Source organism: Phyllostomus discolor, chromosome 6 (assembly GCF_004126475.2).
Source record: "Phyllostomus discolor isolate MPI-MPIP mPhyDis1 chromosome 6, mPhyDis1.pri.v3, whole genome shotgun sequence".
Taxonomy (NCBI): Eukaryota; Metazoa; Chordata; class Mammalia; order Chiroptera; family Phyllostomidae; genus Phyllostomus; species Phyllostomus discolor.
Genome location: NC_040908.2, coordinates 86,148,058 through 86,163,699, shown reverse-complemented (window position 1 = coordinate 86,163,699; position 15,642 = coordinate 86,148,058). Strand labels below are relative to the sequence as shown.

Below are 15,642 nucleotides of genomic sequence, written 5' to 3'. Positions count from 1 at the left end.
GGGGTTGTCAGAACTTTTAATCTATAGCTAGTCCGTCAGAAGCACCAGTGACAACCTGGACATTCCACTGGCATCTGAAGAGGAATGGAGGGGGGGGGCAGTCTTGTAGAATTGTGCTATTCAGGCTTTTCCCATTTTCTTCTCACTTGTTCATCCTGATAGGAGACTCAAGAGTTGGAAAATTTTAGCTTAACCGTAAGAAGTTATAAGCCTAGCAAGTAATTGTATATGTTAAAGCTTTCTTTCAGAAACTACAGATAAGGCCTGTCCTGGCTCCTGAGAAAACAGCTGACCTCCTGGGGCACTGCTAAAGATTAGCACCTGGGGACAACTGGAGGCATCTGGACCTTTGTGTTCCAGGGAGAGACAGACACCCATCCAACCACCCAGCCTTGGGAACAGCTAACTGCCTAGGATAGGAATGTTGCAGCTTCTTTCACCCAGTCCTCCCTGAGTCTCAAAGCCCTCACACCTTGTTTATTCCCTGCTATAAAAACCATGGCCTGGAAAGAAAAGACAAGATGGTCTGTTAGGGTATGAACCCGCCATCTTCTCAGATTGCCGGCCTTCTGAATAAAGCGCCCATAAAAATTCAATCGCTGTTATTGCTTTTTGGATTTGGTAGTGACAGGCAGCCTGAATGCCAGTGTCTTTTCCAGTTTCAATCCCATTTACATTCTAGTATCTTTCCCCTTGATATGCAACCACTATTTTATAGTTATGTATACAGGGGACCTTGTGTTTGGTAAATAGCACAACCTGTTTTCCTTAGGAAAACAATGTTCAGAGACCCAGACCCTGCTCAGAAGTTTTGAAGATTCAGAATGAAACATGACTAAAAACATAAGCCTTATTCATGTTAGCTTTGATTCTTTAACTTAAAATCCTTAAAACCTAAATGATGAGAAACAGGTCCCCCCCCCCCCCCCCCCCCGCCCCTGCCGCCCTGCTCCCCATTTGGAAGGTTTTTCTCTTCCCCTCTGGGTGATGACTTCAATCAGGCAGGGAATGACACACATGGGTTTTAATCACTGTGTTGTGACACCCACCTTGCACCACAGCAATTTTCTGCAATCAGCGTTTCTTAAAAGGGTAATCAGAAGGCAGAGGAATAGTCAGAAAAACCTGACATTTTTGCAGCTTGCACAGCAAAATAAGATTAGAAGTCAAACTTATAATGCTAGAAACACTAAGGAGAGGAGTAAGACAGGGGTTGGGGGCATACTTAAGGAAGTACTCAAGTTTAATTATGTGTCACCTGTTGGGAAAGTTCACTCTCTCCTGTCTAAATACAATGATTCAGCCTATTCAGAAACAGAGGTCCTAACACAGGCCAAATTCATCAGAGACACCTTTTGTTATTCTTTATAAATAACTTTTGGGGTTACAGAAAACAAATGGATGGTTTTATTAGAAAATATGTTTTCTCTGGATTTTAATTAATATTTAACAACACATTTCCTAACTTGAGTCCTTTAGGAGGACTCCAGAGAGGAAAGTTTTGCACAATCCTCTTCTGACTGCCAGTGTGGAGGCCATGCTATCAACCTTGTCCTGACTTTTTCCTTAACAAATTCTGGAAGCCTGAGCCTGAGAAGAAAAACCAGAGTGATCAGGGAGAAAGAGGGACATCTCCGACATCATCTATTACAAATGCTAAGCATCAAGAGAAAAAAGCCTCTTTCTCTTTGATTCTTGCAGATATATAATGTTTCTCCAGGAAAGCTCCTCCAGGTTTCTAGCAAATATTTGTCTCTACCACAACTTAATGTGCCCTCTTGGAGGTCTGATGATCTTTTTACCTAGGTACACTGAACTCTGAGATGCAGAACCAAAAGTATTAAGTTGATAAACTCTGTTTTTATGTGTTCAGTGCTCATTAGACCCAAGTTCATAGCTAGGCTGTATATATTTCATCATAGACTTACTTCCCTGAAAGATGAGGCAAAAACTGGGGGAGAAGCCAAGAGTGGAAAAGGTTCTAGTGATAATAGTATTAAAAACAAAGGCAAAAGGGAACAAAAATAGTGAATTTCTGTTAGCTAGTGTCCTCCCCCTACTTGATGAGGCATCTGCCTTAAAAGAGAAAAGAGTAAAAACTTTTATCTCCAGGAAGGTATGCAGTGCTGCTGCTCAGAAAGTATCAAAGATGAACTATGCAGAAAAATGCATCAGAATGACAAGCTAAGCATTTAACTGGTGCAAAAGGTAAGGTGAGAGAAAGCTGGAAGCAGGGTCTCTGCAGGGAGTGATTCTTTAACCTCCCCTCTTATAGAAAGTCAATCCCTTTCATTCAAATGAGCTAAAGAAACCTTTCAAAAAGGCTAAAAGAAGGGATGTTTACTTCTCCATACTTCTCCATAGATTGAATGAAGGGGAACCACTTTATAGGCTTATAATTTTATAGAACTGTAGGTAGTAAATTATAGTAAATCATTCTTGTACGTGTCAAGTCTGCACCACCAAGAGGGGAAAGCCACCAAAGTTGGAAAAAAAAAAAAAAAAAAAGGAGTGAAGGCTCTAGAAGAGTTCCGGCTGGCAGTCAGCCCCAAGCAGGCCTCAAGACTCCACTGGGGCTTCATCCTCTGCTACAGGGAGAAGGGAAAACTGTGGGCCTTTTAACAGAGGGCATTCACTTTTACCTTCTGAAATGTCTTGTCTGGTAACCTGATAGATATTAATAAAACACATAAACAGGCAGGAACCATATCCTAGGCTGCAGAATGCATTGCCGAGCAGACCCATTATTATTTTTGAGGGAAGACTGTTTCTTTCACCTGTCCTCCCACACCTTCGCCTGGCCTACTCTTCAGAGAGCACCACCCTTCACTCATGACACAAGCATGCTTACCAACCTCAACATCTGAGAACTCATGTTACAAGGATGACCCTTACAAAGGGTTACAAGGCAACCCTTTGGTTCTTAGGCTGGCACTCAATCCACTGAGCCATACCAGCCAAGGCAAAATTACTTATTATTCTTATTTGATATAAAGAAAATCCCAACCTACTACACCACAACAGGTCTAACCAAATTAGATCTAGGACATTATAGTGGTCAGGGCACTGATGTAATCTGATGGATACTCCAGACTTTGTCCATTCATTCATTCATTCATTCAATCATTCATTCAGTCATGACAAATCTTCACTGAAGGCCTAGTACAAAAAATACTCCTAAGATAAAAGAAGTATTCTCTCTACAGGCCTGCCGAAGCAAAAAGGAGTTAATGCTCTTTCAAACAATGCAAATCAACCCTCCCCCCCATTGTCAACTGAGGTAAAGATGAGGTAAAAACATGAAAATTCTACCATCAAGGAACAATCCCTAGGTCAAATATATAGCAACAGATGGAAAGTAGACATTTAGTGGTCAGCATGCAATAAACTATACAGATATCAAATTATAATGTTGTACACTTGGCATTTATATATTACTACTGTACTAACCAGTATTACCTAAATAAAAATAAAGACAGAATCGATTCCCTCCCACCCCGCCTGCCCCCCGCCCCACTTTCTGGTTGACTACAGCACTGTATCAGTCCTATTGACACCAGTATGACAATTCCAACTATCCCAACCAAGCTTTCTGTCACTGGGAAAGTGATCAGTTCCTGTATATTCAAAACTGAAGCTATCCCAGGTTCATCAAAGCAGGCAAACACAGCCCCAAGGATTATTCTCAGTAAAATGTTGACCATAATGAAAAGCAGATGTCAACATTTAAGAAAACCTGGCCACAGCTCTGCTGGATCCCCAAAACCTACCCCAGGGGTCCTTGATCCACCCAATGTTAAACAAGAACTATAAACTTAAATCAGAACTCATTTGTTCTTTGTTACTCTCCCTGTCAACCTGATTTCCAGATTTATAAACTTCATCAATCTAAAGGGACTACACAAAATATGTAACATTCTTATACTCTAACACAAAGTTTTGCAAATAAGTAGTCAGAACATCAGTATGTAATAACCCAATTAAATGGTGAAAAAGCCACTTTTTCAAAATTAAACTCAAACAAACACAATTTATTCACCCATACAAAATAGATATCATGTTTCCAATAGGTTCCACATACATCAATTTATAATATGCAATATGGGTCTAACAGAAGTCTCCCTTGTCATGTAGAATCAAATAAAATTTTACAACTAAACTAAAACAAGAGGCAATTTAAAACATACACACTCTAACTAAAGGGAGACATCTAGAGGCAAAAGCTTAGAAGTGGGGCTTTTTCTCCTGTCTTTGGGGATCTTGGAGCCATAAAGAAGTCTTTTGAAATTCCTTCACTTAGCACTCATGCTTTAACCATGCAGTTTGTGAATTCAATTCACTGAACAAAACAGTTTATTTTAACCTATTTCTTGACATCTGAAAGGTCAATATTCCCCAAATCCCAGGAGACCCAATTAAATTTCATTCTTAGGGTTACTTTAAATCTCAATCTGTTGATTATATTAGCAGGTAGCACAGAAAAATAGTGGGTATGGCTTAAATTGATGAGACACATTGAAAATATTAACCTGCTCCATAGAAGAGTCCCAGGCTAATCACATGTGAAATGCTCTAAAAAGTTCAAAAGATTAAGGCAGAAGAAACTACACTTATTTTAATGAAACACTGTCTCATAAATTGTTTACTGACTTGCATGATCTGATCAGGAAGCTCTATCTTGTCCCTCTGTAGCCTTCACTAACTCAAATACCCTCAGGGTACAAATGACTGGTGTTGAAAAAAATAAAAAAGAAAAAATGGTTGAGAGAAAGACATCAGGGGAGGGGTGGAAAAGGCAGTAAACTGGAGAATGAATGCATCCCCAAACAAAAGGCATTCTTTTTTTTTTTCCTTTCTCTTAACCCTAAACTGGCCAAACTACTGGGGATGAAAAATGGGGTTCTGTGGGAAGTAACCTCACTGGGTTGATCCGATCATAGATTTCTAACTAGGGAGGTCATGGTAGGTGTCACACCAAGGCATATAAATTCTTCAATAAAAGGCTTACCTTTGCCATAAGCCAGCCCTGCCTATCCACTGTTTCAGTGCATCTAGGTTAACACAGCTTTGAAATAACTCTGTTTAGACTCCTCCTTCTAAAATGTGATCACCCTCAAGAGACTGCATACCTTTACCTGATTAGATCCCTGCCTTGCTTTCTCCCACCCTCATGCAATTCTACCTTCCTGAATTTCAATTGCATAAAAGAAGCTGCAAAACTATTATTCTTTGGAGCATTTGAGATCTTGCTTCCTACCTAGCATGTGTTGTCAGTTTGGCTCAGATTCTTATAAAAAATTCTCTACAGGTGTGGACCATTCTTACTTACATCAATACTGCCTACCCTCTCATGTTGACCCCACCCCCCACTTGTTATGCTTTGTCTAAAGGTTTTCCAAATTCTTCTCCCTAATGCCTGATACTGAAGTAACGCAAATTTGAAAAAGAAAATATAATACCAAATGTGTGTATGTACAGAAAATGTCTGGAAAAATATACTCCAAGGTGTTACCAACAGCTATCTGGAGGTTATGGGATTATGAATGTGTTTATCTTCTTATTGTTGTTATCATATTAATTTTCTAATAAGAAGAGGAAGAAGGAACTTTTAATTTAAAAAAAGAGTAGTATCAAAAGCCATGGCATACCCAACAGAGCCCTCACTACTTTGAAACTGAGAATAACAGACAGTAGGTCTAACAAAAAGCTACATCCAAACATCACATTAATCAAGGAGAATTATTAAGTGGCAACATATGATCACTGCACTATACTCAAGTGATAAAATGAGGCAACTGAATTAAAATGTCAAAGCCCAGGCAAATTAAGCTATTTTCTAACTTTTTCCCAGTCTCATAAGGCCTTACCATAAAGATCAGGTCCATGTGGAGTAAAAACATTATACAAAACAATGTTGAGTGGTGCAATCACCAACTTCCCATAATAGTAGCTATCAATGAGCACCACAGGCACCTGAAACAGAGCAGAAAGTACACAGTAATTTCAGAGTTTTGCTCTGGAAACATCCTTACAATGCTAATAGGATAAACTTCAAAATAAAAACAAAATCAACTCCTAATGTTTTCTTTCCCACATCAGAAGTTGCTTTCACACAGTGGAATATACAAATAATGTATTATAAAATTAGATACCTGAAATTTATATAGTGTTATTAACAGATATTACCCTAGTAAATTAACTTAAACTAAGTTAAAAAAAAAAAACCAACAGCAATTGCTTTCATAAAACTTTAGAACAAAACAAGAAAATGAGAAAACTCACCAGAAAGAGTATTAGAGCCACCAGCGACCAATGAAAGAAACTCTTCCACCAGCGTTTCACGACCAGGACATCAAAGGCAATAGGTAAGCTATTTAACAGACAAATAGAAAGCAGGGAGTTAAATACTTAGAGAGACTATAGACAGGTCAGATTCACACATACCTCCTGCTGGACTGAGAATAGTATGTCTCTAGTAGTTATAGTGAGAAAAAAAAAGTGGTACATGAGAGGATGTCTTCTCAAAAAATACACTGTTCTCTTCATAGGACCCATCAAAGCAGTATGTATCCCATGAAGCACAAGAAATATAAATAATGAGCTTCTGCAATGAGCTCTGTTTTAAATATATTTACATGTAATGGACATTTAAAATATATTAATTATAAGGAAATGTAGCCTACTGTCCTACACCCACCCTGCCAAATAAATAAATACTAATTTCTCCCTTTCGTGATTTATTAAGATTTTAGCAGTATCATATTACAAACTTGACATGAATTCTGATATATCCTTTTCCAATACCATTTGCTCTTTTTCCCCTTCATTTAAATTCCTTAAGCAAGGAATATGTATGTTGCCTTTACTATTTCTTCCTTAAGGTCTAGCATCAAACTGTTAAGACTGATCTGCAGTGACATCAGAGGAATGGGAGTATTAGAGATCCCCTTGGTTTCTCCCCTGGAAATTTGAACAAGTTGAACAGCTATAACTCAGCTAAGGATTCCCTGCTCAACATATAGGCATGCCTAAAAGACCAATGCATTCAAGCATCTAAAGGTAAGCAAGCAGGATCAAACAGGGGAGGGGGAAGGAGGGGATGGAGGAGAGCTCAGACTGGTCATGGATACAGTCTTGCAGCCAGGAGCCCAGGGGCAGGCTCAGCCTGGATAGGGGAGGAAACCAGCTGTGGCTGGCATTTCTTCCAGCTGGAAGGAGCAAAGAGACTCAGTAGGCACTCCTATAGAAGCAGTGCAAACTGTGGCTGAGCCAAGAAACCTGGGCAAGGACACAACACAGGGGTTCTGCCACAGCTGTCGGACAGCTGGCATTTCAGACAAAAAAAAAAGAAAGCCACAGAGCCCTGCCACCCCAAAGACTCAAAACTTGCCTCCTGTCACCTTCGGTGCCAGGTTGTGAGGCACATTATTTGCAAACCCGAGATTTATTACTACAGAATCACTATTTCCCCTGAACAAAGGGTGCACTCTGTGGCTGATTCCCAGTTTGGGTGAATAGAAAGGGAACCCCTCAAAGTTATCAGAGATCACCATTACCAAAAGGACAGAATAAAGTAGGCAGCTGGATTTCCCCAGACAACTCCACCCCCAAGCACTACAGCTATAATGACAGCACCTGTAGAGGTCAGCTTTGGGATTTCACCGAGTTAAAAAAAAAAAATGAGTGACTCAGCAAGCACTATCTACTGGAAAATGATAGAAAGACCTTTTCACATTAGTCTACTAGAGGAGTACCACTAATACACTGATGCCTAGACAGAGAAGGAAACCATCAAATAACATGAATAACCAAGGTAGTGAGGCCACTCAGAAAGAAAATGAAAACTCTCCAGAAAGCAAACATGAATACATGTAATTATGTGATGTGATATAAATGACAGAATTCAAGACTGCAGTTCTGAAAATACTCAGCAAGATACAAGAAAATACAGACAAGGAATTTAATGCATTCATAAAAGAAATTAATGAACAAAACAGTACTTTCCCAAAGAGACTGAAACTTTAAAAAAGAACCAAACAGAAATCCTGGAGATGAAGAATTCAGTAAAAGAGACCAGGAATAAACTAGTGAGCATAGAAAACAGAGCCTACAGATGGAGGAAAGAATTAATGATATTGAAGATAGAAACCTAGAAGGACGCAGAGGAAGGAAGAGAGACCTGAGTATAAAAAGAAAAACATGAACTTCCAGCCAAGATGGAGGCATAGGTAGACACACTGTACCTCCTCGCACAACTAAAAGACGGACAAAAAAAAATTAAAAACAAAAAACAACCAGAACTGACAGAAAACCGAACTGTATGGAAGTCCGACAACCAAGGAATTAAAGAAGAAACATTCATCTGGTAGGAGGGGTGGAGACAGGCAGCTGGGGGAAGAGGACTCACAGCAAGGCTGCGGCTGGCAGACCAGCAAGGCGGTGGACTGGGGACTGGGCGGTCCCATACTTGTGTGCAGATAAACCAGGACAAACAACTGGGGAGCGAGACAGACCTAGCAACCCAGAGTTCCAGTGGGGAAACAAAGCCTCAAAGCCTCTGACTGAAAACACCTGTGAGGGTTGAGGCAGCAGCAGGAGAAACTCCCAGCCTCACAGGAGAGTTTGTTAGAGCCACAGGGTCCTAGAACATACACAAACCCACCCACCCAGGAATCAGCACCAGAAGGGCACAATTTGATTGTGGGTAGCGGGGGAAGTGACTGACAGCCAGCAGAGAGGGGAGCAAGCAGCACTGTTATCTCTTGAACCCCACCCCCACATACAGCATCACAACGCAGCGACCTGGGTTGCCCTGGTGAACACCTAAGGCTTGGCCCCTCACTACATAACAGAGCACTGACACGCAGACGCGCGCGCGCACGCACACACACACACACACACACACACACACACAAAGGCCCAAATAAAAGAACAGACCAAAGCTCCAAAAAAAATACAACTAAGCGACAAAGAGATAGCCAATCTATCACAGGCACAGTTCAAAACACTGGTAATCAGGATGCACACTTAATTGGTTCAATATGGTTGCAAATTACATGAAAAAATGAAGGCTATGCTAAGTGAAATAAAAGAAAATGTACAGGGAAACAACAGTGAAGGGAGGGAAACCAGGACTCAAATCAACGGTGTAGACCAAAAGAAAAAAAGAAACATCCAATCAGAAACGAATGAAGAAACAAGAATTCAAAATAATAAGGAGAGGCTTAGGAACCTCCAGAACATCTTTAAACGTTCTAACATCTGAATCATAGGAGTGCCAGAAGGAGAAGAGGAAGAGCAAAAAATTGAAAACTTATTTGAACAAATAATGAAGGAGAACTTCCCCAATCTGGTAAAGAAAATAGACTTCCAGGAAGTCCAAGAAGCTCAGAGAGTCCCAAAGAAGTTTGACCCAAGGAGAAATGCACCAAGACACATCATAATTACATTACCCAAGATTAAAGATAAGTTGAGAATCTCTTTTTTACTTTATTTTATTTTTTTATTTTAATTGTTGCTCAAGTACAGTTTTCTGCCTTTTTCTCCCATCCCAGCCCACCCCCCCCAGCCCTCCCCACTTCCCTCCCGTTTCCACCCACCCTTGTTTTTGTTCACGTGTCCTTTATATTTGTTCCTGTAAACCCTTCCCCTTTTCCCCTGTAATTCCCTCCCCTCTTCCCTCTGGTCACTGTCAGCCTGTTCTCTATTTCAGTGTCTTTGGTTATATTTTGCTTGTTTCTTTGTTTTGTTGATTAGGTTCCTGTTAAAGGTGAGATCATATGGTATTTATCTTTCACCGCCTGGCTTGTTTCGCTTAGCATAATGCTTTCCAGTTCCATCCATGCTGTCACAAAAGGTAGGGGCTCCTTCTTTCTTTCTGCTGCATACAATTCCATTGTGTAAGTGTACCATAGTTTTTTGATCCATTCATTTACTGATGGGCACCTAGGTTGCTTCCAACACTTGGCTATTGTAAATTGTACTGCTATGAACATTGGGGTACATAGGTTCTTTTGGATTGGTGTTTCAGGGTTCTTAGGATATAATCCTAGCAGTGGAACTGCTGGGTCAAAAGATAGATCCATTTTTAGTTTTCTGAGAAAATTTCACACTGTTTTCCATAGTGGTTGTACCAGTCTGCATTCCCACCAACAGTGCACTAGAGTTCCCTTTTCTCCACAACCTCTCCAACACTTGTTTGTTTCTTTGTTTATGATGGCCATTCTGACTGGTGTGAAGTGGTATATCATTGTGGTTTTAATTTGCATCTCTCTGATAGCTAGCAATACTGAGCACCTTTCACGTGTCTCTGGATCCTCTGTATGTCCTCCTTGGAGAAGTGTCTGTTCAAGTCCTTTGCCCACTGTTTAATTGGACAAGTGGGTTGCTTGTCTTCTCAGAGTGGAATCATGTGAGTTCTTTATATATTTTGGAGATTAAACCCTTATAAGGGGAGGATCTTAAAAGCAGCAAGAGAAAAGGAGACAGTTACCTACAAAGGAGTTCCTATAAGACTGTCAACTGATTTCTCCAAAGAAACCTTGCAGGCAAGAAGGGGCTGGAAAGAAGTATTCAAAGTCATAAAAAGCAAGGACCTACATCCAAGATTACTCTATCCAGCAAAGCTATCATTTAGAATGAAAGGGCAGATAAAGGGCTTCCCAGATAAGGTCGAGTTAAAGGAGTTCATCATCACCAAGCCCTTATTATATGAAATATTAAAGGGACTTAGGTAAGAAAAAGAAGATAAAAAATATGAACAGTAAATGACAACAAACTCACAGTTATTAACAACTGAACCTAAAACAAAAACAAACTAAGGAAACAACTAAAACAGGAACAGAATCATGGAAACGGAGATCACAAGGAAGCTTATCAGCGGGGGAGTGGGTGGGGCGAGAGGGGGAAAAGGTACAGAGAATAAGCATAAATGGTAGGTAGAAGATAGGCAGGGGGAGGTTACGAACAGTATAGGAAATGTAGAAGCCAAAGAACTTATATACATGACCCATGGACATGAACTAAAGGGGGAGAATGGGGTGAGAGGGGGTGCACAGGGTGGAGGGGAATAAAGGAGGGAAAATGGGACAACCGTAATAGCATAATCAATAAAATATATTAAAAAAAGAAAAGAAAAAGCAATATAAGAATAATAGGCAAGAAGGGAATAGAGAGCCTATTCAAACAAATAGTGGATGAGAACTTCCCAAGCCTATGGAGAGAAGTAGATCCGTGAATCCAAGAAGCAAAAGAACACCTAGTTACCTCAATCCAAAGAAGCTTCTCCAAGGCACACTGTATTAAAACTGTCAAAAATTAATGACAAAAAAAGTCTTCTCAAAGTAGTCATGGAAAAGAAGGAAGTGACTTATAAAGGAAAGGCCATCAGGTTACCATTGTACTTCTCAGCAGAAACTCTACAGGACAGAAGACAGTGGAACCAAATATTCAAACTACTGAAAGAGAGAAATTACCAGCCAAGAATAATATATCTAGAAAAGTTATCCTTTAAATATAAAGGAGAAATAAAGACTTCTCCAGACATACAGAAGCTGAAGCAATTTATCACCAGAAGGCCACCAATGCAGGGAAATACTCAAAGAGGTTATTCTACATAGAACAAAGAAGTAAAGGTCATAACACTACAAGTAAGATCACCAAAAAAACCTTATAGCATACACAGGGATAATCTGTGACAACAAAAACATAAAAGGAGAGGGGGAGATAAAGGTCTGAATTTGCAGAGAAGGAGAGAGATCAAATGGATTCAAAAGAAAAAAAAAACTACTGTGTGTATGAAACTTTCTGTCATAAACCTAATGGTAACCACACACAAAAACTCCAAAACTGAGATACACAGCTTAAAAAAGAGAGAAGTATGGAATACCATGAAACAAAAATAACCAATGGAAACAAAGGAAAAGAACCAATGGAGGCACAGAGCTACCACAAAACGAAGGATAAAAGGGCTACAGGAAATCCTCATACATCAATAACTACCCTAAATGAAATGGACTAAACTCACCAACAAAGAGGCACAGAATAACAGACTGGATAAAAAAACAAAACCCAACCATATGTTGCCTTAAGGAGACACATCTAAGCCACAAAGACAAAGGCAGATTCAAAGTGAAAGAATGAAGATGGCTCTCCAAGCAAATAACATCCGGGGAAAAGCAGGTATAGCCACACTTGTATCTGATAAAATAGATTTCAAGATAACAAAGGTAAAAAGAGACAAAGATGGACATTTTATAATAAAAAAGAGGACATTACATCAAGAAGACATAACATGACCCAGCAATTCCACTGCTGGGACTCTATCCTAAGAACACTAAAACACCAATCCAAAAGAACCTATGCACCCCAGTGTTCATAGCAGCACAATTTACAACAGCTAAGTGCTGGAAGCAACCTAGGTGCCCATCAGTAAATGAATGGATCAAAAAACTATGGTGCACTTACACAATGGAATTGTATGCAGCAGAAAGAAAGAAGGAGCTCCTACCCTTTGCAACAGCTTGGATGGAGCTGGAAAGCATTATGCTAAGCGAAACAAGCCAGGCAGTGAAAGACAAATACCATATGACCTCACCTTTAACAGGAACCTAATCAACAAAACAAAGAAACAAGCAAAATATAACCAAAGACACTGAAATAGAAGACAGGCTGACAGTGACCACAGGGGAGAGAAGAGGGAATTTCAGGGGACAATGGGAAGGGTTTACAGGAACAAATTTAAAGGACACATGGACAAAAGCTAGGGGGAGGGTGGTAATGGGAGGGAAGAAGGGAGGGCTGGGTGGGTGGGCTGGACTGGGAGTAAAAGGGAGAAAGCTGTACTTGAACAATGATTAAAATTTAAAAAATAAATAAAAAAGAAAAAAAAAGAAGACATAACACTTCCTAATATATATGCACCCAATCAGGGAGTACCCAAAATATATAGAGCAACTACTCACAGAACTAAAGGGAGAAACAGACCAAAACACAATCACAGCTGGGGACCTTAATACTCCACTGACAAAGAAACTCAGATTTCAAGCCTTGGCGACTGGTAAAATGCACAGTACAGGGTGGTGCAGTATGGAAAAAAATTTAGCTACAGAGTCAGAATTGGCTGGGTCCAAAGCACACATAATCGTAAAGGAAAATTACTCCACCTCTTGAACTCTATTTTCTCATTTATAAAGCACTAATAATTGATTTCTCCTGCAGAGCTGTTATAAACTTAGGGATAAAGTGTGTACAGAGTTTAACAGTGTCTAACATACAGAAGATGCTTAACAGTTTTCTATTCTCATTTAAATTAATAAAAACAATAAGCACTAAGAGAAATATTATTCCATTTCCCAGTCTTTGTTAGGTCCAAATAATTCCTCTAACTTTAGGTCCTATGCAGAGAATATGGAGATAACCTAACATTAAGATTTACTATATACCCAATGATACAAGGAAGATGAACTGTATTAGTTTCTTACCCAAGAGCCACACTGAATGGCCAGCCTACAATAGCCCCAGCTGCTACTCCAAGCACAGCAATGGAAGTCTTGTCCATATACCAGCCAGTCATGGCTATCAGTGTAGTATACATACAGAAACTACTAGGAAGAAATGCTGTAAGAATAAAGAAATGAAGAAAAAAAAAGATTCAGGTTCAGGGATAACAGTTTAAGTACCAATTTTTAAAAATGTATCTATCCTTCAAAGTGTCAATAACCAGGAATATATCTTGAGCAATGCTGTATTAGAAAAGGGCAGCAAAGTGATATATACCTTCAAAGAAATTAAATATAACGATTTTCTTATTTTCTGTTATATTTTAGGTACCAACACATTACCCAGTTAAAAAATACCAACCATGTGATTCCTCTCTAAGCCTGTACCCCAAATCTAAAACTTACACAATTTCAGGTTCCCAGGTTATATTTCCAGGCACGGGATATGCTTCAAGAAACTTAGAGCAGCTGCTGACTATCTATTTCTGAAGAAGATTATCTTCTGGTAGTCTTTTGAGGCTGTCCAGGTACCACCCTGTGCCCCACAGGAATTTTAGGAAGCCTTCTCAAGAACCAAATGTTGGTTAACAGCCCTCCTTTACATAAGTTTGGCCTTTAGATGTCCCTCTAATTATTGTCATCTAGCATTACTTTGCTGTTGTACACAGGAAAGGTGTATTTTCAGGTTCTCAGCCACAGTGACATTTGATCAAAGTGCTTCCACCAACTCGAAACAAAAATACAGATCTGCTTCTGCCTGCTGTATGAGCAGAACAAAAACCACAATGAACAGGCAATAAGATTTAAGAAACTTAACAAAAGTTCAAGGGTTCTGTATCAAAGGATGCCTTGAACTGATCTGTGCCTTAACATCCTCAACTGAGATTATAAAAATGAAGACACTCCCAGGTATCTCCCTTATATAAGAATCAATTTTAGGAGTAGCAAAGTAACTATAAAAACATGTAGGGTACAACCTTTACAGATAAATGCTGAATAGTATCAATGCCATCTCATCAGCAAATTCCAGCTGCCAAGGCAGAGAGAGGCAAAGGGGGCAGAGGAATCTCAGGTCTCTGCCAGCTCAGAGGGGAGAGCACAGTCTCATTTAGGACACTGGCTCTCAAAGGTACTCCACTGTGGAGCCCTGAGGCCTCTGAAGAATGACCTAGATTTTGATAGTCCTTGAAAGAATGTATATACTTCTGAGCGGGACACTATTTTTTGTGCATATTTAGTGTGTACACTAGATTCTGGTACACACAAGCAGAAATTAAAATTGACATAATTATGTGTAGTCACTTAAATTTTCTGGAGAATTGGGAACAGGATACTTTTTGGCAGCAGGTTACCTTGGCTCAGGCCATAGAACACAAATGTTCACTGGCAGCATAGTTTGGAAGCCACCATTCTAGATTAAGGTTTTTATTTTCAATATCTAAAGTTTAATGTAAAAACAACAAAAAAAACAGTAAAAGATTTATACCTTTTCAGAATACACTGCAAATACCGAAAGGGGCAGAATGGAGAACCATTAAGAACAGGGTTTTTAGGCACAAGAACCTTCCTGAGCAAAATAAGAAAATTATATTCCTTCCCCTAACAACAAAGAAAGGCAGGGGGGTGCCTGTGTGTTTTAGCCTTACAGTGATAAGAAATACAATAATGTAATAGAAAACAGCCTGATGAAAACAACAGCTCTTCCACTTATAAACTGTTTGACTTTCAGTAAGCATCTCATCTTTCTAAGTTCTAGCAAAACTGAGAAAATAGTTATCTTACTTAATGTTGTAAAGGTCATTCAAGATTGTGTAGCTAATAGTGCAAATTATTCATATGTTATACAAATATAACATAACTGGACAAGTTCTTTCTTTTGACACAACTATGAAGTATCAGTCAACCTGTTGTGCCCTAACCTACTCTTTTACTTACCTGAAGACGAGCAGAACATGCCAGTGCTGAGAACCAAGAAGGCTAGCATCATGCGACTTACATGCAGTCCAAACTTTTTGCACACAGCCCTAAAAGAAAGACAAAGATTATCAGCACAACAAATCGTAGGGATGTAAACTTCAAATCAAAAGACAAAAAATATGCCTGCATCACAGAGAACACTGACTATGTCAAGTCAGATACCAAA

At 39.5% G+C, this 15,642-nt stretch overlaps 1 protein-coding gene across 2 annotated transcripts in view; it reads right to left on the bottom strand.

Annotated features, from left to right (window-relative positions):
• Positions 1-15,642, bottom strand: part of ALG9 (ALG9 alpha-1,2-mannosyltransferase) — a 134,935-nt gene that overhangs the window by 94,540 nt on the left and 24,753 nt on the right. For both annotated transcript variants that reach the window (XM_028515821.2, XM_036028585.1), the window contains 4 exons: positions 15,435-15,523; positions 13,482-13,617; positions 6,283-6,370; positions 5,868-5,973 (listed from right to left, as the gene is read on the bottom strand). In XM_028515821.2, coding sequence (XP_028371622.1) covers positions 5,868-5,973; positions 6,283-6,370; positions 13,482-13,617; positions 15,435-15,523 — 419 coding nt within the window. The remainder of the gene's footprint in view (positions 1-5,867; positions 5,974-6,282; positions 6,371-13,481; positions 13,618-15,434; positions 15,524-15,642) is intronic.